General features: G+C 40.2%; 1 protein-coding gene across 4 annotated transcripts in view; it reads right to left on the bottom strand.

The window, feature by feature from the left end:
• ADCY2 (adenylate cyclase 2) overlaps positions 1–26,117 on the bottom strand; it is a 434,119-nt gene that overhangs the window by 197,415 nt on the left and 210,587 nt on the right. For all 4 annotated transcript variants that reach the window (XM_036848640.1, XM_036848639.1, XM_036848641.1 and 1 more), the window contains exon 4: positions 20,849–20,998. In XM_036848640.1, coding sequence (XP_036704535.1) covers positions 20,849–20,998 — 150 coding nt within the window. The remainder of the gene's footprint in view (positions 1–20,848; positions 20,999–26,117) is intronic.

Raw genomic sequence — 26,117 nt, 5'->3', positions numbered from 1 at the left:
TGATGAATATAAAAATCTAATTCTCCCCTTTAATGCTGTTTGAAATTAAAAATATTCACTATGACTGAAAGCAATAGGGTAAACCACTTCTTATTTTTAAATGTTACGTTCTAGAAGAAATCAGTTTTTCTAGACAAGATAAGACAGCCTCAACCCAATAACTCCCAAGCTGAAATCATCTGATTTTTAAAATGTTACAATTTTGTTCTTCTTGCTGTTCTAATTAATAGTGTTATTTTTACACTAGGCAGCTATAATTATTTAGTTTTATTACTTAGTATGAATTCTCAAGTTTTATCAGTTTCTTGGCTCACAAAGTTTCTCTTATCCCCTCTTTTGTTTGAATTCATTTTTATTTGTTTCACTGGAGGAAATCCTCAAATTTCCATGTCATTATACCTGTAGGGGGTTGCATTTTCTGAGCCTACGTGTGCCTGAAAATCACACTGCCCGTTTATGAATGGTAGTTTGACTTGGTGAACAAATTGAAGTGCAAAATACTTTTCTAAAGTATTTTTAAGATTTTGCTCTACTATTTTTTAACATCTGGTGTTGATTATGAGAAAAGCAAATCTGACTCTTGTCCCACAGCAATTATCCTTGTTTTCTTCTTTCCAGAAGCTTTTAGAATTTCTCTCCTTCTTCTTAGTACTGACATGTTAGCAGCATAGAAATGAGTCCAACATGGATATCTGGACTGCCTGTCATTGAATAAACAAAGAATCAGGCTCATAACTCAAGTATCTTATAGTTTCCGTATATATATTTTTTCAGTATAAAGAAATATCTTTAAATGATGGCTTAAAAGAAGACGACGATAAAGATATTACTAGAGGGCTTCCCTGGTGGCGCAGTGGTTGAGAATCTGCCTGCCAATGCAGGGGACACGGGTTCGAGCCCTGGTCTGGGAAGATCCCACATGCTGCGGAGCAACTAGGCCCGTGAGCCACAACTACTGAGCCTGCGCGTCTGGAGCCTGTGCTCTGCAACGGGAGAGGCCACGAAGGTGAGAGGCCCGCGCACCGCGATGAAGAGTGGCCCCCGCTTGCCACAACTAGAGAAAGCCCTCGCACAGAAACGAAGACCCAACACAGCCAAAAATAAATAATAAATAAATAATAAATAAGTTAAAAAAATTTGTTTAAAAAAAAAAAAAAGATATTACTAGAAAGAAAGTAATGTACGTGACTGGGAATTTGTTCACTGGTAACCTGTTGATACATGAGTCATTTTCCCTCCCAAAGCTCTTGTACAAAATGGACACTCTCTCACTGGTGACAAGGTGGGGACATCCTTTAATTTCCCCAGTTTTCAACATTTCCTTCTTCATAGTCTGTCAGCTGAAAAAATATCTCCTGGCTTCTATGGGTTGCACTGGCTCTTTTTTCCCGCAGGACTTTGAAGATGCATATGCTGGCTCTGTTTTTATTATCACGCTTCAAAACTCCCCAGTGGGGCTTCCTGGTGGAGCAGGGGTTGAGAATCCGCTTGCCAATGCGGGGGACACGGGTTCGAGCCCTGGTCTGGGAAGATCCCACATGCCCCGGAGCAACTAGGCCCGTGAGCCACAACTACTGAGCCTGCGCGTCTGGAGCCTGTGCTCCGCAACAAGAGAGGCTGCGATAGTGAGAGGCCCGCGCACCACGATGAAGAGTGGCCCCCGCTTGCTGCGACTAGAGAAAGCCCTCGCACAGAAACAAAGACCCAACACAGCCAAAAATAAATAATAAATAAATAATAATAATTAAAAAAAAAAAAAAAAACTCCCCAGTGAAGCCAGTACCCTACCACATGAGCCTCAGTTGTCCTTCGGTCCTGATATGAAGTGTCAGCTACCTTCTGTGGACTCTCTTTAGGCCATTTGGAATTCAGAATGCATATAAATATGCTCTAAATATATACATTCGAAATACATATATTTATAAATATGTATAAATAAATATGCAAACTTAGTGATCACATATATGAATATATTTATATAAATATATATAGTAAATATATATATTATATATGTGTACTTGTACACATGGAGGGGAGGGAGCACGTGTGTGCACACACGCATATGTATTGGGAACATGCCCCTGGCTCAGTGATAATAAAAATGTATAAGATACCCACAGTTCTACTGAGGTAGGCAGTGTCATTACTACATTGCTTTGGTCTGAATGTCTGTGTCCCCCTGGTACTCACATATTGAAATCCTAGCCTCCAGTGTGGTGGTTCATTGGGGGTGATCAGGTCATGAAAGCAGAGCCCTCACAGTTGGGATGAGTGTCCTTATAGGAGAGACTCCAGGAAGCTCCCTTCCTCCATGTGAGGAAACAAGGAGAAGTCAGCTGTCTGCAACCTCTTCAAGAGGGTCTTCACCACAACCCCATCATGCTGGCTCCCTGACCTTGGGCTTCCAGCCTCCAGAATGATGAGCAATAAATTTCTGCTGTTTACAAGGCACTCAGTTCATGGTATTTTGTTACAGCAACCTGACTGGACTAACTAACTCACCCATTTTACAGATGAGGAAACCAAAGACCAGAAAAGTTACACAACTTTCCCTGAGTCATGCAGGTATCAAGGGGTGTCAAAGGATTCCAAATCAACAATGAGGAAACAGAACCACGCTTACAACAATTACACAATACTGCCTCTCAGCAAACAGTTCAAAGAACAGCTGTTAAGGACACTGCATTATTAACCAGGTCAGTGTGTTTACATGTTCAGCTTTGCCCTGATAGTAACTGTGCCTTTCAAGGATTAATATGACATGAATCTGATGACGGCAGGGTGCAGGAGAAACCTACAGAGGTGGCAGTGGGGACGTCAAATATAAATGACACAGCAGAGCAATTGTTTTTTTGGGATATTCAAAGGAGAAAGCACAGACAAAGTGTGTGGTCTGGGTTAAAATGCGGTTCGGACATTCTGAGTATGTGGTATTAATGAAAAATGCATCTAGAACCCAGGAAAAGATGGAGGCAGAATTAGTGCATTGAGAGCCATCAATCCAGACAGAACGACTGAAAATGTGTGATGAGCTGAAAACTGACCAAGACAAATATGGAGAAAAGACATCTCTGTGCAGCGTCCTTACGAACATATGTGTGTGCTTGGTGGGTAGCAACAGAAAGAGTGTCTACCAAAAATATGGAGAGAGAGAAAAAAGTTAGGGATCCCAAGTGGCACCAGGTAATGGGAACCAAGAGAGAAGGTTTTTGTTTTTCCCTCCAAGAATATTTTTTTCCAAAAAAATATTGGCAACAAAAGTCAACACTGCGGAAACTTAGGATGCAAATACCTTTAAATTTAGCAAGTGTTTTCAGCTGAACAGTGAGTTTTGATAGCAGTTGGGTAGTGAACTTAGGAAATGGGTAAAAAGGAAAGAGAAACAAAGAGCGGTCCCTACTTTCTCAAGAAGTTTAGTGGTGAGTGAAAGGGAACAAGAATGAAGACACTCGTGAGATATCTAAGCAAATATAACTTTTTCTTAGTTTATGTATTAATTTTAAAATAAGAGAAACTGGAATGTTTATTAGCAAAGAAGAACACAGATATGTGTTATTGGGACCACTTAGATAAAAAGTAATTACAATGTTAAAATGTTGGTGCATATTCTAAAATGTTCACAAAATATGTTAGAAATAAAGCAGACACCTTACAAATCGTAATAAAAAGGAAAGGACATACAAAATAGGATGACGTTACTATAAAAAAAGATTAGGAAACAGCAGTCGATATCAGGAGACAGAATGAGAGAAGCTAGATATGGTATAACCATTATGGTGACAAATGCAAATGGTCTATATTTATCTCTCTAAAGTCAAAGGTAAGTTTAGATTCAAAAGCAAAATCAAAATGCCATGGCTTAAAAAAGAAATGTTTAAGGAGGTAGAAAAAATAAAAATACTTTTAAAAAGTTTGTGTATTTAATTGTGAAAGACAAAATGATGGACATTTCCTGTAAGCACAGGCACCAAGAAAACTGCCCCACAGAAAGAACAATGTCATTCAGTGTAGTATTGGAAGCTCTTGATACCAGAAAACGTAAAAAATTAAACATATAAAAACATAAAGTGCAGTTTGCAAGTGATTATCATATCAGGAAGAAAGCACTATTAGAGTAAATAGAGAATTTCCTGAGGGTCTGGTTACAAGATAAACACACATCCCAACAATATACTGTTACAATATACAGCATACTGTTCATAGACAGACAAAAGTCATGTTGAAAAGAAAATAACCTCTTCACAAGAACCTATAAAAATTTCAGAATGAACTTATTAAGACTGTGTGGGATCTTTGCAGAGAAAACGTTAAAGGCTTTGCTGATTGAGTTAATGATATAGTTTGTAAATAGAGAAATCCAACATTTCCGAATGGGAAAGTTATAGGAATATATTTAAGAACCTGAAAAAAATGATACCCCCCAGTCTATGCAGAAAAATAAAAGGTGAAAAATAAATCAAAGAAAATTCTAATTAAAATATATATAGGGACTTCCCTGGTGGCGCAGTGGATAAGACTCCAGGCTCCCAATGCAGGGGGCCCAGGTTCGATCCCTGGTCAGGGAACTAGATCCCGCATGCATGCCGCAACTAAGAGTTCGCATGCCGTGCAACTAAGGAGCCCACCTGCCGCATAAGAGCTGGTTCAACCAAATAAATAAATAAATAAATCTTAAAAAAAAAATATATATATATATATAAAAAGGAAGGGTGGTGGTAATCTTGCGAGATACAGGAAATACCGCAAAATACAACAATTACAACGTGAAATTACTAAGACATGGGCATAGAAACAAACTCCTGAATAAAATAGATTTGGTCTAAAAACTTAAAAAGTTGATATATGATAAAATAAACATCATCATATAACAGAACACAGAAGGATAACTCAGCAGAAGGAGAAAAATACAGATTCACCTCTTACACTGTGATTGTTATTCTTTAAGTTTGGGGTGTTGGGTAATCTCCGTGTTTTTGATCTGCATTTTTTTTTTACAACTCCAAGTTGACTACAAAGCACTGTACACAGAGGTTCACAGAGTCTGAGAATCCTGGGGCAGATGGAATGGGCAGTTCGGGTCCCTCACGATGCACAAACCCTTTAACCACATCCCTGACAGCTGCTGAACCCGCCACCTGAGCACCTGTGAAGGGGCGTGTAGGTTCCCTGCTTCCCAGGAGCTGGATGGACTGCCCAGGGAGAGGGGGTGTGATGGGACCATCAGACCTAGGTCCTCCCTGGAGGGCATAGGTGACACTGGGGACATACGTGGGAGCACTTCATTTTCAAATTTCTCGTCGCTCTACTCAAGGGGTGTCTGGTGAAGAAAGGCTGAACAGGGAGAAAGTACAGAACTTTCTCTGAAGCATCAGAAAAATAACTTTTCCAAACCCCTTCCCGGCTGGAGGATGGTATTAGCCATTATTTCTTTAGATTTAGAAGACAATTCAGCCCATCACTCTCTATTTCACCAGTAAAGATAGTAAGACATGAAATGACTAAACTCATCATTCTCTAGAGAAAATACCCACAAAATGTCTTAAAATCGGTATTTCTCTTTTTTAGCATGATAATATTCTTGATTGATTTGTCCTCTCTAGCCTTCAATCTCATATTGTTCATTTCTCAATGAAATAAAATCAAATCATGATGTCAGCAAAGGCAAAAGACAGTTGCTATAAATGCTAATCTACATGGGAAACTATAGGAACATTTTTCCTGAAAGCATATAAAAAGCAAACTTTATTTAAAAGCAAGTTTAAAATTTTTTTTCCACTATTCATCAGCAACTCTGAGAGATCTTTCAATTCTCTCCAGTATAGAAGTTGTTGCATTTTATGTTCATGTATATCAGCTGATGAAGTATCAATACATTGTTCTTTAATGGAAGGATTCCCCTCTGTTTTTCAGTAAGCATTCAAAATCCCGCTCATAGCTTTTCAGAAACCTCACTCATTTGAAAGTGTTACACCTTCAGAGCCCAAGTTTTGAGCTCCTCCATCTCTCTGCCTCTTTTAAAGAGTAGAATCTGTCGTTGACATTTGTCTCTCTGTGCTGACCCATCCTTTGGAACACCCAATCCTAAATATTCCCCCTAAACATTTTTTCTCAACTTGATAATAAAATTCACCAGGAAAGAGCTGAAATAGTAATTAAGTTCTGTATTCATCAACATCAAAATCTAACGCTGTTTTAAAGATCCATTATCCTGTAAACTATTCTCACAATTGTATCCATGAGCCAAGCATTTCAATACAGGCTAGTTTAAATGCACGTTCTCCAGCAGATCTGGATCAACTTAACAGGCTGGGTGATTTCATGCTTGTGTTTTACCTCTGACATAAAAATTGCATCATTCATAACACACACACACACAATTCTGTGTGTACGCTCCCTACTGTAAGGATATTGATCACTTCCATGACAATGAGGCTAAAATAACACACATTCACAGAAACATTTTAGCTAAAATTACACTAGAAACTTTTGGGGAGAGGCATATGGGCCTGAGAGAACAGGAGATTGCAAAGTTGTGCTGTTTTTCTTTATTCTTTTTGAGGATTTAACATGACCAAATATTACTTTCATGAATAACCACGTAAGTGAGCCTCCTAATGGAAAGACGTATCTGATAGCACCTGGGTTCGTTCAGAGCTGCCATGTAAGAACAGTTCAAAGATGACATTTAACCTGCAGAGAATTCAGAAGAGACAGAAGTAGAGATTTATGAATGGTGAATCAAAATGGCATATGAACTCTCAGGAGTCCAGGGGTTGCTATAAATCATTAGGAGTCCAAAGTATCAGAAGATCCTGTTTTGGGACCATTGATAATAACAAAGTTAATCTAATTACTTCCACATAGCTATATAATTAATAATTGCATTATAAAGGTTGAATGTAGAAAGAGAAGGGCGAGGGGAGAGAGACAGCACAGGATACACGGATGTGTCTTGACACATCTGGAGTGTCATAGTACGTGTCCTTGCCTACTCCATGCAGGCAACTGTACCAGGATCTAAGAATACAAAGAAAAATAATGAAATAATAGACAGCCCCGCCACCAAAGGATTCACAGTCAGGTTTCAGGATGGCAGGAGCGGGCCCCAGGTAGGCCTCTGGAAATGAACCCCAGAGTCACTTCGTCTGGTGGTAAACTCTCGGGCAGCTGTCAAGATGGCGGCCACATTTTGACACCTAGTGACCTGTGGATGGGAAAGGCCATTAGGAGGAGCCTGGGCAAGGACACCTTCACACATGGCACCTTTTGCGTCATGTGAGTGGGTTTTGTGTTTTGTTTTAATGCACTTTTCTTCCTCCAACCTTTGGATCTTGTCCCTGAGTGACAAAGATTTCGCACGACAAAGCTTGTCCAAGGAATGGCCATTTCTTTCAGGGCTGAGATGCCTGCGTGGCCTGCGGGCCTTAGATTCCATCAGATTGGTCTGAGTCAACGATAAAATATTCCTGTTCTTATTCTACACTATTCCTCTAGAAAATGAAGTCATCTGGCGCACAAGGCGCCAGAAAGGAGCCTAAAACAGGACTGGAAACAACAACAACAAAGAAAATTCCATTCTGAGGCCAAACATTATTGCCTGGACTCCTGTCACTCGGAATCTGGCTAATCAAGACGTGCAGGGGTCCGGGGACAACAGTAAGAGAATCTCAATGTATCTGCTGCCGCCTTTTCATGCTGAATCTTAAGGAGTTGGCTGAAGCTGCCACCCTACTGCTCTTTGTTTGTGCTTTTCAATTCAAATAATTCCCTGGCTTGCTGATGGATTTTTATCTTCAGGGGAAATGCCTAGCCTTGCTTTTTCCATAACGAGAATTACGCTTTTAGTAAAACTGTGCAACCTTGAAACTTTCACGCTCTGGGTAGCGATCCTCCCAGGAATACGGTTATAATGGCACATTCATTGATACATAATTTTTTTTTTTTGCAAAGAGGATGAAGTATTTTTCCTTTAACATTTAGTCTTATGGTTTCATTTTAATGGGTTTCTAAAACATAGTTAACCCAAGTTGAGGCTTGAGTTTTTGTCTTAATTGATTCTCTTTACTTTACCCATAGGCCTCCCAACTTTTTTGTTCCCTTTCATGGTTTCCATGTTGTTACTATTTGCCTATTTACAAAAAACTCTTTTTCATTGTTTCTATTTGGGTTCAAAACTTTCTAGTAGCTATTACCAGAACATAAGTCAGCTTACATATGAGCCAGCTGTGATTATTTAGTAACTGTAATCCAGGAACTGAGTTGTCTTTCTAGAAAAATCAATCAATCCCTCTGCCCATCCCTTCCTGAGAATGATTCAATGATTCAGAATAAAAGAAAGACATACTGGGAAAACTATGTAATATAATACAGTAGAAACTATTAATAGCTAAAAATGTACTGCCAGAGATGCCACAGTAAGTACGTAAGACAACATTGGTTTCCATCTTGTGTAAAGAACATCTTGACCAAACAAACTGCTCCGCATTTTTGGCTCACCTTTCCTGCTACACATGTCAAAGGAGCCATCAAAACTCATAGCATGCCCTTCCTCACCTCCCGTTCAATTTAACCCCTCTGCCCGGCGACCGCCATGCTGCCAAGACCATTGGTCACTTCACACTCTGCCCTCTGCGACTCAGCATTTGACTAAGTTGACTGCTGTCCTCCTAAACTTCCTTTTTTGGCTTCTAGTGAACCACACTCTCTGGCTTTTCTCTCAAGTAATGGGTGATCTTTCTCAGTGAATATTGGTACACTTTGGGGGTTGGTCCTGGGTCATTTTTGTCTTTTCTAACCCTAATCTCTCCCTAGGGGTTCTCATTTCGTCCTTTGAATACCAACCATACGCTGATGTCTTCCAAATTTACATTTTCAGCTCCCGATTTCATTTACAACTGCCAGCTAGGCATCTCCTCTGCGACATACAATAGGTAACTCAAACGTAACTGTTCAAAACTCAACTCGTGATTTCTACGCCACCCCCCGATAAGTAGTATTCCCAAAGACTTTGATATCTAAGAAGTGGCACACCAACCATGATCCAGTTGCTGGAACTCAAACTTAGGGATCTCTCTTGATTCTTTTCTTTTCTTCTCACCCAACATTTAATCCAACAGTAATCCCTACTGGTTTCATTTCAAAATCGGTCCTGAATCTGTCCACTCTGACCCAAGCTGCTCTTAGCTCAGGTCTGGACTACAGCCACAGCTTGTAATGGGTCACCCTGCTAACCCTCATCCCCCCTCCAATCCATCAAAAAGATATACGCACCCTTATGTTCACAGCAGCACTATTCACAATGGCTAAGGCATGGAAGCAACCTAAATGCCCATGGACAGATGAATAGATAAAGAAGATGTGGTACATGTATACAGTGGACTACTACTCAGCCATAAAAAAGAATGAAATAATGCCATTTGCAGCAACATGGATGGACCTAGCGATTATCAAACTAAGTGAAGTAAGTCAGACAGAGAAAGACAAATATCGTATGATATCACTTATATGTGGAATCTAAAAAAATGATACAAATGAACTTATTTACAAAACAGAAACAGACTCACAGACATAGAAAACAGACTTGTGGTTGCCAAGGGGGAGGGGGTGTGGGGGAGGGATGGATTGGGAGTTTGGGATTAGCAGATGCAAACTAGTATATATAGGATGGATGAACAAGGTCCTACTGTATCGCACAGGGAACTATGTTCAATATCCTGTGATAAACCATCAGGGAAAGAATATAGAAAAAGAAGGTATATGTATGTATAACTGAATCACTTTGCTGTACAGCAGAAATTAACACAACATTGTAAATCAACTATATTTCAAAAAAAAATTAAAAGAATGTTAGCCAGTTCACATCACTGCCTTATTTAAAACCCTTCGGTGACTTCCCACTCCATGTATAATAAACTCCCAAGTCCTTAACACACCTTGTGAGGCCCAGTGTGTGGTCTGGTATCTGATTGCTGTCTCCTTCTCTCTTCTCTTCTCGTTCCCAATGATCCCACTGACCTTTATGCTCTTCAAACAGGCCAATCAGGGTCCTAAGTCTAGACCTTTGTAGGCCCACTCCTTCCGCTGAGAGCATTTCTCATCACGTCATCATAGGGCTGCATATTCCTGTGATTCATGTTGCAACTCAACTGTCACATTCCCAGAGAAGGCCCCCTGACTGGCCTCTCCAATGCACCACTTTACCTACACCACTAAGCTTTGTCACATTACCTTTTTGTATCTTCTCATGAAAATTCTGCCTTCCGACGGTTATGGTCTGTCTCCTGCCATTCGAAGGTAAGCCGAAAGACAACAGGGGCCTTAGTCTACTACTAAGATACTACTCTATTCCCTGGGTTAATCCCCTGGCACATAACAGATAAGAGAAGAAAAAACTGTGAAATAGAAGTTTAGATACATAAGAGGGCCTTCCATAGCCTTCATAATCCTGTATTTAATGGAAGAATATATGTAAAAACCCTATTTTAATTTAGTAGTTTATGCACAGGTGTATATGCATGTCATCACCTCTAATATTCCTCATATTTCATTCTTGAGTGTATCATATAGTCCTACATACTTTCACATTTATGGAAAACATAGGTTTGGGGGAGGAATTTTCACATCCAATAACATACATATATTAAATGGCCAATAATAGACCAAAGGATTCTTCTTGAGAAGCACAAGAACAAAATTTCCTAAAACTCTGAGGATACTCAGACAACTTAAAAAGGGAAAACTCCAAAGAATAACACCTTCTGAAAACATATATGCATTAACAAAATTCTAAAGCTCCTAACTCATAGTTTTCAATTTGTTATAAACATTGGGGAGTGCCTTGATTCAGCAAGCACAGCCCTAATGCGATGAGAGGTGTTTTTATCTGTGACTATGCTTATGGTGATAGACTCTTAAACACAAATTCAATAACTTTAACATTTTGAAATCAGCCCCATGCTGGTGAGCCCCAAATGCCTTTTTTCCCCATTAACAGGTATACTGGACTATCTGTGACTACGTTTTCAGGAAGAAAACTATGATTGCAATCACAGAAGATCTGACATTTGACTTTGATTTTGGAGTAGGGCACACATTTTCTCCTGTGTGTGACAAATACCAGAAGAATGGTTACTGCAGCCAGAAGGACTGATTCTGGAACTCTTTTTTATTGGGTTTGTTTTACTCTGCTGTACAGCAGAAATTAACAAAATATTGTGTGTTAATTTGATGTTGAACTGATGTTCCATTACATTACAAATTAATGTAATGGAAAGACTCAAGTAAGTTCAAATGATGTTGAACTTACTTGAGTCTTTCCATTACATTATCCTTTTCCTATTATACAATCTCGCAAGCATCAAACTACTGCGTCACAGCCTATAAAAAATAAGCGGTCTCCAAGAAAAACTGAAAACTTTCAGAAGCCAAAAATATCAAAACCAGATGCTTTCCTGAGGGTGCACCTTCTGGTTTTTTGTTTGTTTGTTTGTTTTTGTTGTTGTTTTTTTGTGTGTGTGTGTGCTTCTCTAGTATTATCAACAAACATTAGCTTGTGATAATCTGGAGCAATATAAATGTTCCCCAGGTGTTTCTCCAGTAAGACAGGTGAGTGGCTTCCTCACAATGGACATTACATTGGGGTTTTGCTCAAGGGTCTTACAGGAGGGAAACTTCTGGAGGTTTTATTTTACCATTTAGCTTTTCTACTGTCATGATATAAATAGGCATTTGCATACATTGCTTGATTAGTTATTGTAACCGTACTTTTTTTCCTTTAGAACAGGATGTCTAACTTTTTAAAGAATGAACACTGATGCTACTTTGAGCTCCCATTACTAATCTCCTGAAGTGATCTTCTTCATTAGGCAACAAAATTTGACATTGTTTCCAATGGTCTTCCTCCTCTTTCCCCTTGATCTTCGATCTACAACTGTTGATTCCTCCTTAAAGGAGCCAGAGTACACATTCACAGCATGGCCTTCATTGTAGTCTTTGAAAATATGTAGCGTTCTCATCCATTCTAACTAAAGAACTCATCAGAAAATATTGCAGGCTTGGTGATTTGAGGGTTACTTATATATTTTTTCTGGAATTGATTTTCATTTCCCATTTATAAGCTCCTATAAGCATCATGGCATAAACTGTAACATCCCAAAATATCTTGCCCTGGCATTTCTCAATGAAACATAATATCTGATTTTTGAGAGAATTTAAGCAATCAATAGGATACAATGCCATGCAAACTGTTAAAGCAATTCTTGAACTTCATTCTGATGCATTCGAATGGCAAACACTGGGAAGAGAACTCTTATGAAATCTCAACTCTTCATTTTTTCAACTTCCAAGCAAAACATAAGTGTTATCTTCTACATCATTCGATCTTTCACTAGTGAGTGCTGAGGAAAAGTGGTGACTTACATAAACTACGTCCTTTCCATCGAGGGAGTGATACCAAGAGAAAAATTTGTAATTCATCACTTAATAAAATGGAAACACGTGGCCACCAAGAATGATACAAGTTATGACTCCATCAAGGAAGAGATACCAAAGAAAAAAAACGACACAAGTGATTATTAAATAAAGCAGAAAAAAAGTGGATGGGGTGGGAGAAAAGTTTAACTCATAATCTTTGAGGATGCAAGTTGGGGTCAGCCTATCTGAACCAAACTGTATGTACCGTGTGATGTTTTGTGTTTCTCATCTTCTGCTGTCTCCGCTGGGTGCACGATCTTACCCAAAGATCATGGAATAACATTTATACTGAAACTTGCTGCTTTCGTCCTTCAGGAACTGCAGTGAGAAAGTCTCACTCGCTTTAACTCTTCTTGGGCTCTCGATGCCCAATTAGGTTTCTATCAAGAGGCATTACTTGATTTGCATTTCTCTAATGATTAATGATGTTGAGCATTCTTTCATGTGTCTGTTGGCAATCTGTATATCTTCTTTGGAGAAATGTCTGTTTAGGTCTTCTGCCCACTTTTGGATTGGGCTGTTTGTTTTTTTGATGTTGAGCTGCATGAGCTGCTTGTATGTTTTGGAGATTAATCCTTTGTCAGTTGCTTCATTTGCAAATATTATCTCCCATTCTGAGGGTTGTCTTTTCGTCTTGTTTATGGTTTCCTTTGCTGTGCAAAAGCTTTGAAGCTTCATTAGGTACCATTTGTTTATTTTTGTTTTTATTTCCATTTCTCTAGGAAGTGGGTCAAAAAGGACCTTGCTGTGATTTATGTCATAGAGTGTTCTGCCTGTGTTTTCCTCTAAGAGTTTGATGGTCTCTGGCCTTACATTTAGGTCTTTAATCCATTTTGAGTTTATTTTTGTGTATGGTGTAAGGGAGTGTTCTAATTTTATTCTTTTACATGTAGCTGTCCAGTTTTCCCAACACCACTTATTAAAGAGGCTGTCTTTTCTCCACTGTATATTCTTGCCTCCTTTATCAAAGATAAGGTGACCATATGTGCATGGGTTTATCTCTGGGTTTTCTATCCTGTTCCATTGATCTATATTTCTGTTTTTGGGCCAGTACCATACTGTCTTGATTTCTGTAGCTTTGTAATATAGTCTGAAGTCAAGGGGCCTGATTCCTCCAGTTCCGTTTTTCTTTCTCAAGATTGCTTTGGCTATTCGGGGTCTTTTGTGTTTCCATACAAATTGTGAAATTTTTTGTTCTAGTTCTGTGAAAAATGCCAGTGGTAGTTTGATAGGAATTGCATTGAATCTGTAGATTGCTTTGGGTAGTATAGTCATTTTCACAATGTTGATTCTTCCAGTCCAAGAACATGGTATATCTCTCCATCTATTTGTATCATCTTTAATTTCTTTCTTCAGTGTCTTATAATTTTCCACATACAGGTCTTTTGTCTCCTTAGGTAGGTTTATTCCTAGATATCTTATTCTTTTTGTTGCAATGGTAAATGGGAGTGTTTTCTTAATTTCACTTTCAGATTTTTCATCATTAGTGTATAGGAATGCAAGAGATTTCTGTGCATTAATATTGTATCCTGCTACTTTACCAAATTCATTGATTAGCTCTAGTGGTTTTCCAGTAGCATCTTTAGGATTCTCTATGTATAGTATCATGTCATCTGCAAACAGTGACAGCTTTACTTCTTCTTTTCCGATTTGGATTCCTTTTATTTCTTTTTCTTCTCTGATTGCTGTGGCTAAAACTTCCAAAACTATGTTGAATAATAGTGGTGAGAGTGGGCAACCTTGTCTTGTTCCTGATCTTAGTGGAAATGGTTTCAGTTTTTCACCATTGAGGACGATGTTGGCTGTCGGTTTGTCACATATGGCCTTTATTATGTTGAGGAAAGTTCCCTGTATGCCTACTTTCTGGAGGGTTTTTATCATAAATGGGTGTTGATCATTAGAGAAATGCAAATCAAAACTACAATGAGATATCACCTCACACCGGTCAGAATGGCCATCATCAAAATATCTACGAACAATAAATCCTGGAGAGTGTGTGCAGAAAAGGGAACCCTCTTGCACTGTTGGTGGGAATGTAAATTGATACAGCCACTATGGAGAACAGTATGGAGGCTCCTTAAAAAACTAAAAATAGAACTACCATATGACCCAGCAATCCCACTACTGGCCATATACCCTGAGAAAACCACAATTCAAAAAGAGTCATGTACCAAAATGTTCATTGCAGCTCTATTTACAATAGCCAGGACATGGAAGCAGCCTAAGTGTCCACTGACAGATGAATGGATAAAGAAGATGTGGCACATATATACAATGGAATATTACTCAGCCATAAAAAGGAATGAAACTGAGTTATTTGTAGTGAGGTGGATGGACCTAGAGACTGTCATACAGGGTGAAGTAAGTCAGAAAGAGAAAAACAAATACCGTATGCTAACAGATATATATGGAATCTAAAAAAAAAAAAAAAAAAAAAATTGGTCAGAAGAACCTAGGGGCAAGACAGGAATAAGGATGCAGACCTAGTAGAGAATGGACTTGAGGATACGGGGAGCGGGAAGGGTAAGCTGGGACAAAGTGATAGAGTGGCATGGACATATACACACTACCAAATGTAAAATAGATAGCTAGTGGGAAGCAGTCGCATAGCATAGGGAGATCAGCTCGGTGCTTTGTGACCACCTAGAGGAGTGGGATAGGGAGGGTGGGAGGGAGGGAGATGCAAGAGGGAAGAGATATGGGGACATATGTATATGTATAACTGATTCACTTTGTTATCAAGCAGAAACTAACACACCATTGTAAAGCAATTATACTCCAATAAAGATGTTAAAAAAAAAAAAACAGAACAGGCATTGCTGTGAGATGCTTCACCCTGGGGACTCCATGTACCAACTCAGATGCAGACAGACAACTGGGGGAAATGCAGAGTCATGCTGTGTGAGCAGCAATGTCCATTCTGCTCGTGAAAAGTAGACTTCCGAACGTGGTGAGATGGGACTGGTACGAGTGTTGGCAAGACTCCCCATCTGTTCTAGCAGACAAAGCAGAACATTTCTCTGTTCAATCTGTTTGCTTCAAGGAAGAAGGGAACTTATGGAGGGCACTCAGAAGATGGCATAGCCGGCATCAATCACTACCCGCCCCCCTCGCCCCGCCTCAGCACGGTCAATTGCTTGGCCAGGGTGGCAGCTGATTTCTGTTGCTTAAGTTAGTGTGTTAAGTCATGAGAGTTCAATGCAAGACCAGCTACTGATTACTTTCTTAACAGGATACCATTCTGGATGCTGGAAAGACTGTTTCTTAAATGTGGCAAGAGATAAAGTAGAAGAACTTCCATCAGAGGAAAAGAAGTTAGGAAATTTGACCGAGGTCACACTGAAAGATGACGTATGTAACCAGGATTCAGCTCAGGTGGCCTCCAGGGTCCACTACAGAATGGAAATCAAGCCACAGACAGATTCAACACTGCGGCTTCTTGAGGAAATGATCTTTCACGTAACTTCCTAACATTCTCATGGACAATATGTTCTTATCAGGGCAATGCATTACCTAAGGATAAGCCAGGTAAATCTTTGCTACTGTCTTATGCTTTCTTATGTATCTAGTAATAGTAATAACACAGTTAACTAAAAAAAGTCCTTTATGGCTGGGAAAAATCTCTATCCTCAGAGATCACTCCAAACAACCTAGGCAGAACCAATATAAGAGGCAGAAATAACAACACTTACTAGCTGAGTGATCTTGGACAAGTAACTTGACAATTACTTTGTTTGTTTTAAGTGGGAAAAAGGACTTAAGTCATAGAGTTGATAAGTAAGTTAAGAAGACAGGGTAGTAGGCGGAATAATGAACCTGCAAAGGTGACCCTGTCCTAATCCCTGGAACCTGTATGTTACCTTACATGGCACACCCAGAACTCTGCAGATGTAATTAAATTAAGGACCTCGAGATAGGAAGATTTTCCTGGATTATCCTTATGGGAGGCAGGAGGGTTAGTGAGAGAGAAGGAAGAAGATGCAAGGGCAGAATCAGAGATTAGACAGGAGGGTTGGAGAGACAGAGAGATTGGAAAATTCTATGCTGCTGAATTTGAGGATGGAAGAAGGGGCTAGGACCCAAGGAATACAGGCAGGCTCTAGAAGCTTGAAAAGGGAACTAAACAGATTCTCCCCTCAAAGCCTCCAGAAGAAGCCCACCCTGCCAATACCCTGACCAAACTCACGAGACTGATTTTGGACTTCTGGTCTCCAGAACTGTACAATACTGAATTTGTTCTGCTTTAAGCCACTGCATTTGTGGTCATCTGCTACAACAGCAACAGGAAACTGATACAACAGTATGTGTAAAAGAACTGAATAGACAACCTGGCACGTTATGAGGACTCAAAGAAATGTCAGTTCCTTCTTTCTCCTTTTCCTTCATGAAAGGGGACCAAATTTTAGCATCCCAAATCTACAGCAACTCCATCTACACTTTACCTCACATCATAAATTATTTATGCAATACATTCGGTAGTGCCCTAATATTACCTGCTATCATATTAGGATAAAGATGGGTACATTTATTATCTACCCAACCATGGACACAAAAGGACCACTTACTTGCTCCACTGAAATCTGAAGAGAAGAAACACACTTTTGCCTGAGAGACCGGAAGCCAACTGGTTCAATAACGGCCCCCATGGTGGGCTACAGATCCAGGAATAACATGGGGTCCACACCTCACTTGACTAGTATTCTCCACTGAAACACTTATTGTGTCATATTCAATCCACAGGATGGCTCCAGAGGAAGGTAGACCATATAAAGATTCTTTGAATTACATTACTTTCAAACAAAGACAACATATAAATTGAAGAGTGCTTATTTTCTTTCTATAAAAAAAGCAAATCCAGTTTGCAGTCCTACAGAGGCAACATTTATTTCAACCGCCCAGGCAGTTAAGAGAGAGGGTTCCTGTTTTGCTCTGAATCCAGCTCTCATCAATTCTTGAGAGTCTATTACACACTCCAGGGAGAAACACCTGCTTGATAAAGAGCCTCTATGGCACTGACATGGTGCACAAGAAATGGCTTTTACTGCGCGATGTGAAACTTAAGACAAAAGTCAAAACTCACCACTTTCAGGCCCCAAAGGTGGCCTCAAGGCTAATGCGATGCGTTCGTTTTCCCAGTTAGTAAAAAAAAAAATACGATTTTTAGTGTTTATCCACGAGGGCACTTTTAGGGCAAGAATACAACTCTGAGAAAATCTCTGCTAACATTTTTCATTCCCTTCTCTCTCCAAATCTTATAGCACAAATACTACTTTATTCAAACATGATTTTTAATCTCAAGAAATTCATCTCATTTGCGTCTAGGAAAAATAGCACAAAATTTGAAGAAAAGAAAGTACAGAGTTGAGCAATTTTGAAAAGATTTCAGAATCCCTAGCCACTTCCCAGTAATATCAACTATTTGTAGACTCCAGGGCGGTTGCAGAAGGGAGAGCTTCTTGGGCTCACAGGACATTTGCGTTCCTCCCCAAGGATTCAGGACGGCAGGGGGCCAAAGCTGTGAAAGAGGCCCCGTAACTACGCAAGACGGCAGCCCTCAGTCTCTGGGAGCGTCAACTCACTCTGCGGCAACTGCAGATATAACATTAAAATGGATGGCATAGATTTTATCCAAACGGCGGCTGAAACAAATCATCTTGCAGCTGCTCAGCACACACCCCTACCCTGAATGAAGCCCTTTGAAGGACACTATTGTTTGTCCTAGTGACTGTGGATAAAGCAAAAATGGTTTGTGGTATATTCCATATCTTGTAATAACCTACAGTGGAAAAGAATCTGAAAAAGTATATACATATATATATCTGAATCACTTTGCTGTACACCTGAAACACCTATATATATAGATATATAGAGATATGGATAGATAGAGAACATGCATAGAATATATATAACATATGTAACATACATATAACATATATAGGTATCTATATAGGTATATGTAAATATAGCTATAAATATCTGAACCACTTTCCTGGACATCAGAAACTAACACAACATTGTAAATCAACTATACTTCAATATTTTTTTTTAAAAACTGGTTTGTGGTAACGGGTGGAGAGGAAGGGGCAGGTGGCATCCTTGGACCTTAATTTGGTCTGTGACCACACCAGGCCTTATGGTCTCTGAGACTGCTCCTCTGTATGAAGGATACCTAGCTTGCCACTGGCCAATTTTTATTTGTTTCCTTAAATCTGTACGATCACACCTTACTGATTTTATTAACTATGGAAATTTTTCATTCCCATTTAATTACACGCTGGTCTGAAAAAAAAAAAACTATAAACATTTATTCTATTCTAGAAACATATTTTCCAAAATCCTAACAAGAAAACTACTACATTCCGGGCCCAAGACCCTGAGAGCTGACTCTCAAGTTTGGCAGCAAAATACACGTGTGGTGTCCAATTATATTTTATTAAACATCTTTAGTATAAGGTTTTTGTCTTCAAAGTGTCCCTTTTCTCTTTCCTTATTTTAAAAAGGATCATCGGCTCCTTTTCGTAAAACTTGTAAGTAGACGCCCTTATAATACCTCCCACAATGGTCCCATAAAGTCTGTAGCATGAGGTATGCCTCACTGGTCTGGTTCTGGAGACACGTAAGGTCAAAGCATGGCCCTTCTTGACCACTTGGATGACACCTGGTCCTGGCTGCTCAAGGTCTCTTCAGGGAAGGAAGCAGTGCAGACCAGGTCACCAGTCTGACTTACTGCTCTGTCAAGTCCGTACTATAAACATTAGGTTATATAAACCCTCGACTTGGAATTTCAGTTCTTCCTAACCTTGGTGCAAGTGATGGAAAAGAAAGTTAAATATGACTGACAGGACCAACCTGATCCAGTCACTGCTGTTTGAAAAAGGATACCATCTCTCCCAAAACATTTGAACTCTGTAGAGGGAACAATCGTGAACACTAAGTGCTGTGTGTTTAATCTATGGAATTTTCTAGAACCCAAATTTGAACTATTACTGAACGTGGATAAATGTACAGTATATGAAGATATACCAGTTAACAGACCCATGTCAACAACTGTCTATTTCTCTTAATGTGGAATACAGAGTTTGATATACATAGGGACCAAAGAATTAATAAACATTAATAACTGAATACTTTTGCTACCCATGTTGTAACACAAAATGCTTTTTTAAAAACAAACTGGGAGATTTGCTAATACCAGTGAGAAAGGAATATTTACAGCCACACCCCAGTACCTAGAATCATGCCTGCCACAAACTAGATGCTCAGTCAATATTTGCTGAACGAAGAAACAGACCTCCCTGTTTTCAAAAAGGAATCCAATTACTATTCATCGGTCCATACACAAAGAAAAGTCTAGTGTCAATATTTAAAGGATTTTTTTTGCTCTCACCACCATAATATATTTTGATGAAATTATATAAAATGGACTAACTCAATACAACTTAACAAATAGTAATAACACATCTTCTATGTGCCAAATACTGATGAATGTGCTCAGAGAGGGGTTCACAGAGAGTCATGCCAACCATCACCTTTATAGATGGAAACTGGATTCCAGCGGAAATACACAAACCCAGGTAAAAAAAAAAAAAACTATTCATATGGATATTCCACCATGACCTGAAGTTAAGCATGTCAAGTTCAGGACCCCTTCCTGGTTTCCCCTCCAAATATCTGCTTCACCTGCTCGCCACCATCCCGGATGAGATCACATGGATCCTAGATGGCTTTGCTTCCCACATCTCCTACTATGTCCACTTCCTATTTTTGCAGTGCTTCATCAGAGCCTATGTATTTCCCTGATGTATGTTTCCATGCATCACCCACATCAATCACCATAGGACAGCCCTCGACACTATAACAACTAGTTTCCTACCAGACCTTCCCTCCCAACTCCAATCACCTCCCTCAAGGATGAGCTCAATCACCCCATCCCACTTCATCATTTCGTCCCATCCCACCACAGGCGGAAAACAGGCCCTATACGAAGTGCTATTGACGACACAGGCAGATTTCAGGTGGGGCACACTCTTGCCACAGAGAAATACGCTTTAACCCAAAATGAGTGTCTTAATAAAGTGTCACTGTAATAATAATCATTATCATTATTATTTGAATGGTGGTTGATGTGACTGTCAGCACGTGGGTGATCCTGGGGTTGCTGGGTCTGAGTCTGAAGATGCCATCTCTGCTTGTTGGTTCACAATTCAATCTACCCAGCACACCGCCTGAGGCTGGGCGGGCAGGGCAATCAGATAGCTACTATGGTTTCCTTTTGATGCCCGCGAGTGGATGAACTGCACACTCGACATTAGCAGTGACAACATCATTTCAACAGCGTCTCAAATAACGTGGACATAAGATTGAACATGCATTTTACCTGCTGACGCTTTTCAAATTCCAACTTGATCCGGGACTTGATGCAGTTGCAAGTGTCCTGATACGTTTGCTGCAGAGCGAGTTCCATGAGGTGCTTATGGTACGCCCCGGCCAGGTTCCCGCAGATGAAGATGATCACGTTGGCCAGGATCTGAGGACACAAAGAGCCACTCAATAGGGCGACCGTTCATGATTCAAGAACAGAACAACAACACAATGCACATGAGCAGCAGTCTTCAAAGAGATGACTTTGCCTGAGGTTAATTTTATTTCTGTTCCCAAACTAACATTTTTATTTACTTAACAGAAAAGGATTCCATTCCCTTCTTGGATCCGTGCACTCTGACAGGTCACTTTGCTGTCCCACCCTTGTCTCTGGGCTCAGCCATGTGATTCGCTACAGCTAATGCAATGTGGGTGGGAGTAATCGAGTGCCAGATCTAGCCCAGGTTTAGAAGGCCTGGTGTGTTTTGGGTGACACTCTTGTGTCTCATCAGGAAAAGACTAGCCCACTGGTCCCGGGAAGATGAGAAACTCATGGAACAGAGACACTCAGCCAACCCGTAGTCCACTGTCGTGGCCACTGAGATTTCATGGTTGTCATACAGCATTACTGTGATACTAGATGATACAGGCTGCCCTCACATCGAACCTGTATTCACTGAGCCTGGAGAAGTTATATTCCCCGTTACTTACTGTTTATATAGGAATATAGGAACCTTTCAAACCATATAACTTGTTGCTCTATTCATGATAAAAACCGTTCATGCTCACAAAAATTTGTGGTGGGAGGGAAGAAAAAAATATATAAAGAAAAACTACAAAGAACCTATAATTGCCCGGCCCACGAAGAATTCGGTGCCATATTTTCTTTGGTCAAGACCGTTACCTTGTTCCAAAGGAACCAAGTTCATTCTGAATGCAGTGTTTTGCTTTGCTTTTTTAATTTAACATTTAATCTGATTTTTTTCAGATCATAAAAATTCTGTAGAAACAGGATTTTGAATGTTTAGATAATATTCAGTTCTATGACTATATCATAACTTAGTTATGTCTATACTATCTTTATTAATATTCTTTATTTATTAATAAAGAATACTTTATTACTTACTTTATTAATATTCTTTATTAATATTCTTTGCATTTGCTTTACGCTACAGTGGTCAACCTTGTGTCTAAAGCTTTGGCCTCATATTTAATCATCTCTCAGGCTCAATTAGTAAAATACACTGAGTTGAAAGCCTTGAATATTTTAAAGTTCTTGATACATATGGCAAAATTGCTCCATGTAAATGTTCCATTGATAGTCTCACCACCAGTGTATGACCATGGTCTTTTCAAGGCCCGCTATTAACACAGAGCAAGTGGTAATAATAAATAAAACTGACGATCATGTGTTCAGGGCTAGATCTGCACAGGTCTGGCAGGGCATGCACGGTCACACCTGCAGAAAATGTCCCTCCGCCCTCACCCCCCTCCACATGACCTTTCCTCTCACCAAACGGGCACTCAACCCTTCAACAACAAAGGCAGAGCATCTGTGTCCAAAAGCTCTGTGCTCCTTGCTAAGGGTCTCCCACTGACACAGGTCAGCTTAACACATCAGTCAACTGACGTGGGGGGCATGCACGCCAGGACTCAAGCGCTCTTGGGGGAATTTTTATTCCTAAGCCTTCAAGGTTCCCATGACAGGACTTCGCAGAGAATCATGCCGTCCTCCCTCTGCACGGGTGTAGTACTCCCGATGATTAAAATATTAGCTCTGTGTATTGCTGAGTGTGTGTGTGTGTGTGTGTGTGTGACATGCATCTGTGTGTGATTTGTGTATGATACATGCATGATATGTGTGTACATAATATGCATGTAAGATTTCTGTGATGTGTATGGGGTGTGTGATTTGTATATGTGATATATCCATGTGACACATGTGTCTCTCTGACTCATGCACGATGTATGTATGTGGTACGCCTGTGCACCTGGCATGTGTCATGTGAATGCTATGTGTAACGGATGTGCGCATGTCGTATGTAACTTATATATGGGATAAACGTGTGGTTTTGGGTAGTGTGTGTGATGTGTGTACGTCATGTGCACACGTGACACGTGCATGTGCTCTGTGTGTGCCTCGGCACAGAGCAGGGGAGCAGTGTGCTAGTCTTCGGTGTTGCTCCCAAGCATTTCTAGCTGCACAGGCTCTGTTACTTCCCACTGCCGTCCTTTCCCACATCACCCCCGTGGATGTCAGTCCTTCGAGGATGTGGGAAAGCTCGCGAACTTCCTGGCTTCCTGGCTTCCTTCCTGAGCACAGGTCATTTCAGAGCCGGGCCCAGTGGTGCACTGTTAATTTAGTCCTGTCATACTTTTCTTCTGCAAAATGACCATCTGCTTCGCTAAAGATTCTTCAGACCTTGACATTGCTGGGTTTGCTTTGAAGAACAGTGACCCAAAGAATGCAGGAACCAGAAGCGCCAACACAAAACCAGACTGCCCGGAATTAGAAAGCACCAACTCTTTCCTTATTAGGTGCAGCTGAAATAATATTAAAAATAACTGTGATTATCTATGAGAGCTTCTTCTTTTTCTCCTTAAAAATGCCTTCAAACAAAGACGCAAACATTTTAGGAACTCAGTTCCTCCAAAATAAGAACCAAATGTAAGCAAGGGAACTGAATGAAGCCATCCCCTGTCCCCTGGCCTCCCTCAGCAGGGAGTACGAACGGGGCATCTCTATTACAACACTGTCTGCCTGACCCAGTGCCTGGCAACTTTGCAATGTCATGGGACTGAAGGAAAAGCCTTCTTTCGCTTACTCATTCATCCATTCAGCCATTCGGTCAATGGATGCTGCACTGCTTCAAACAACATGTAATTCGAACCCTCCCTGGCTATAGATAATTAGAAAGAAGGCATTTATGGATTTTTATTTGGATATGCAAAGGAAATGCTTAAGAAGTAAACAGCTAAGAGTTTTAATGCCAAGTAGTTCTGGCCTTTCTCTTCTGGTGGAAAATGTAATCAAATTACAAGCATTTTTCTGATCCCTGCTTTCATCCTAAAATACCATATTCTAAGGTTAATAGAATTAGTCCTGGTATTTTAATAACTACACACATTTACACATGTGATTGATGTCCTAAAGCATTTTTCCGTCAAAAGGGCGCATTCATATAATGACTCTATGAAACCTAGGGCACAAGGAAGTGATGCGGTTAAGGTTTTCTTTTCAAAAAATAATATCACAGCATTTTATTTCCTAGAAGACTGTTTAACAAAACACACAATAAAAAAATCCTATTTTCACAATGTTGGATTTATTTTATAACATCATACTGTCTTGATGTTTTCTTTTATCTCGTTGCTTCGTTTAGCTACTCTCACATCCGTCAGAAAACAGGAGAAGAAACTTAGCTTCCCAAGAGATGTCTTGGAAGAAAATAAATTGTTTAAGGTAATAACAGCAGCCAAGGTTCACCATGAAGTTTCAAATCAGGCCTTGAGATCAAGCTTGACCCACGATCCAGAATCTGTGCAAACCGGACTCTGCCCAGTTGTCGCAGAGGTCTGGTTGTCTCCACCACTTTCCACTTCCCCATCTTCACTTGATGTGAGGGTGGGAAGATTGGTCAACACTTGTCAGTGATTCTCAGGAGATGCATAAATAATCAGTCCTGTGCTGGTGGGAAGGCCGGTACCCACCAGCAGACTCTGATTCTGCTTCTTTCACAGCCATCCCCTTGCCTTTCCAAACACACCTTGTTTCATCCTTGCAAGAGTCCAGAAAGTAAAACAGCCAGGAAGATGGACATTTTTGTTATTTCATTTTATAGGCAAAGAAACAAAAGTCTACAAAATTAAGAGACTGGAGGGCAGGGCTCCACCAGGCTCTCAGGATTACCCCGTACCAACCCACATGGCCCTCATTCACATGGGCCAGGGCAGCTTGGTCCAGCACAATCCAACCCTCTACTTGGGTGTGGGGAAAGTATTTCTGAAGGATTTCTAAGGAGACATGTGTAAGCTTTGAAGCAGCTAACATCATTTTCCTTTACAAAGCATTTGTATTTGATGCTATAAAGCGCCTTCATCATTTAAAGTTCTTTTAAGTGGCTGCAGTTTGGAGACCACACGTCCATGGAGCATTTAACTATGATGCTGGTACATCGACGTACATTCAGAGCAAAGTCACAGGAAGTGAGGCTGTTCCTAACTGGATAATGTGACCAAGGGCAAATGACCCGAGCAGGGTTATTTCCCCCGGGAAAAGGACATTTAAGGATGTGAGCTCACCGTCTTCAAACATTTGAGAAATTATCACGAGGATTAGGTGACCACTCAGGTCCTCTGTGACTCTTTTAAAGAGTTTTACGATTGTTCAATACTCCCATTCTTAATCTTAGGTTAGGGGCTGCCAACTGCAATGTCCACAGAGGTCAGCAGGCAGCACACATGCCAGCTGAGGGTGGGGTGAGGCTGCTGGTACCAGATGAAACCCTGTCACTCAATACCATGGTTTCCCTGTGAGCCCACTGCACAGGGCTGGAGGAGAAAGGAGAGTACCGCATTTAAAACAGGTCCTCAGCTTAAAACAAAGCAGATCATAAATATGCAAAAACACCAATTATAAGTCAAAGGAAAATAAAAGGGATTATAAGAACTTGATGAACCGAGCTGCAAATGAATATTCAGCAAGCTCACTGCATCTCATAAGCATCAAATTTGGCTTAAATAAAACAATGCTCTTGCTTGGGAGAGAAAATGATCAGGTAGAATTTTCCTTAACTGAGCTCTTAAACATGGCTACAGAGAATCTCCATGCCACCTCCTCAGCATTTCCTGCAACCCCCAAAGAAGTAAATTTGCTATATGCCCTGGCCTCAGGATTTCTGTTTTTTATCAGTCTTTTAGGATAGACCAGAAACACTGTGCTTTGGCTATAACATCTAATGGTCCTCAGGTCACATGTTGGAATCTTCTTCTAATTTAAAATACCTCCAGATGAGGAGTGGAGTCAGAAAATATTATGGGCTGAATGTCATGTCCTTTCCAGATGCATATACTGAAGCCTTAACTCCCAATATGATGGTATTAGGGGTGGGACCCTTGGGAGATAATTAGGTTTAGATGAGGTCATGAAGGTCCGGTCCCCATGATGAAATTAGCGTCCTTATAAGGAAAGGAAGAGAATCTCTCTCTCTCTCTCTCTGTCTCTCTATGTCTGTCTGTCTGTCTGTCTCTCTCTGCCATGTGAGAAGGGGTGTCTGCCAGGAAGA

Source organism: Balaenoptera musculus, chromosome 3 (assembly GCF_009873245.2).
Source record: "Balaenoptera musculus isolate JJ_BM4_2016_0621 chromosome 3, mBalMus1.pri.v3, whole genome shotgun sequence".
In the NCBI taxonomy this organism is placed as follows: domain Eukaryota; kingdom Metazoa; phylum Chordata; class Mammalia; order Artiodactyla; family Balaenopteridae; genus Balaenoptera; species Balaenoptera musculus.
Note: the sequence above shows the minus strand (reverse complement) of the source record. Positions and strands in the feature narration are given on the sequence as shown.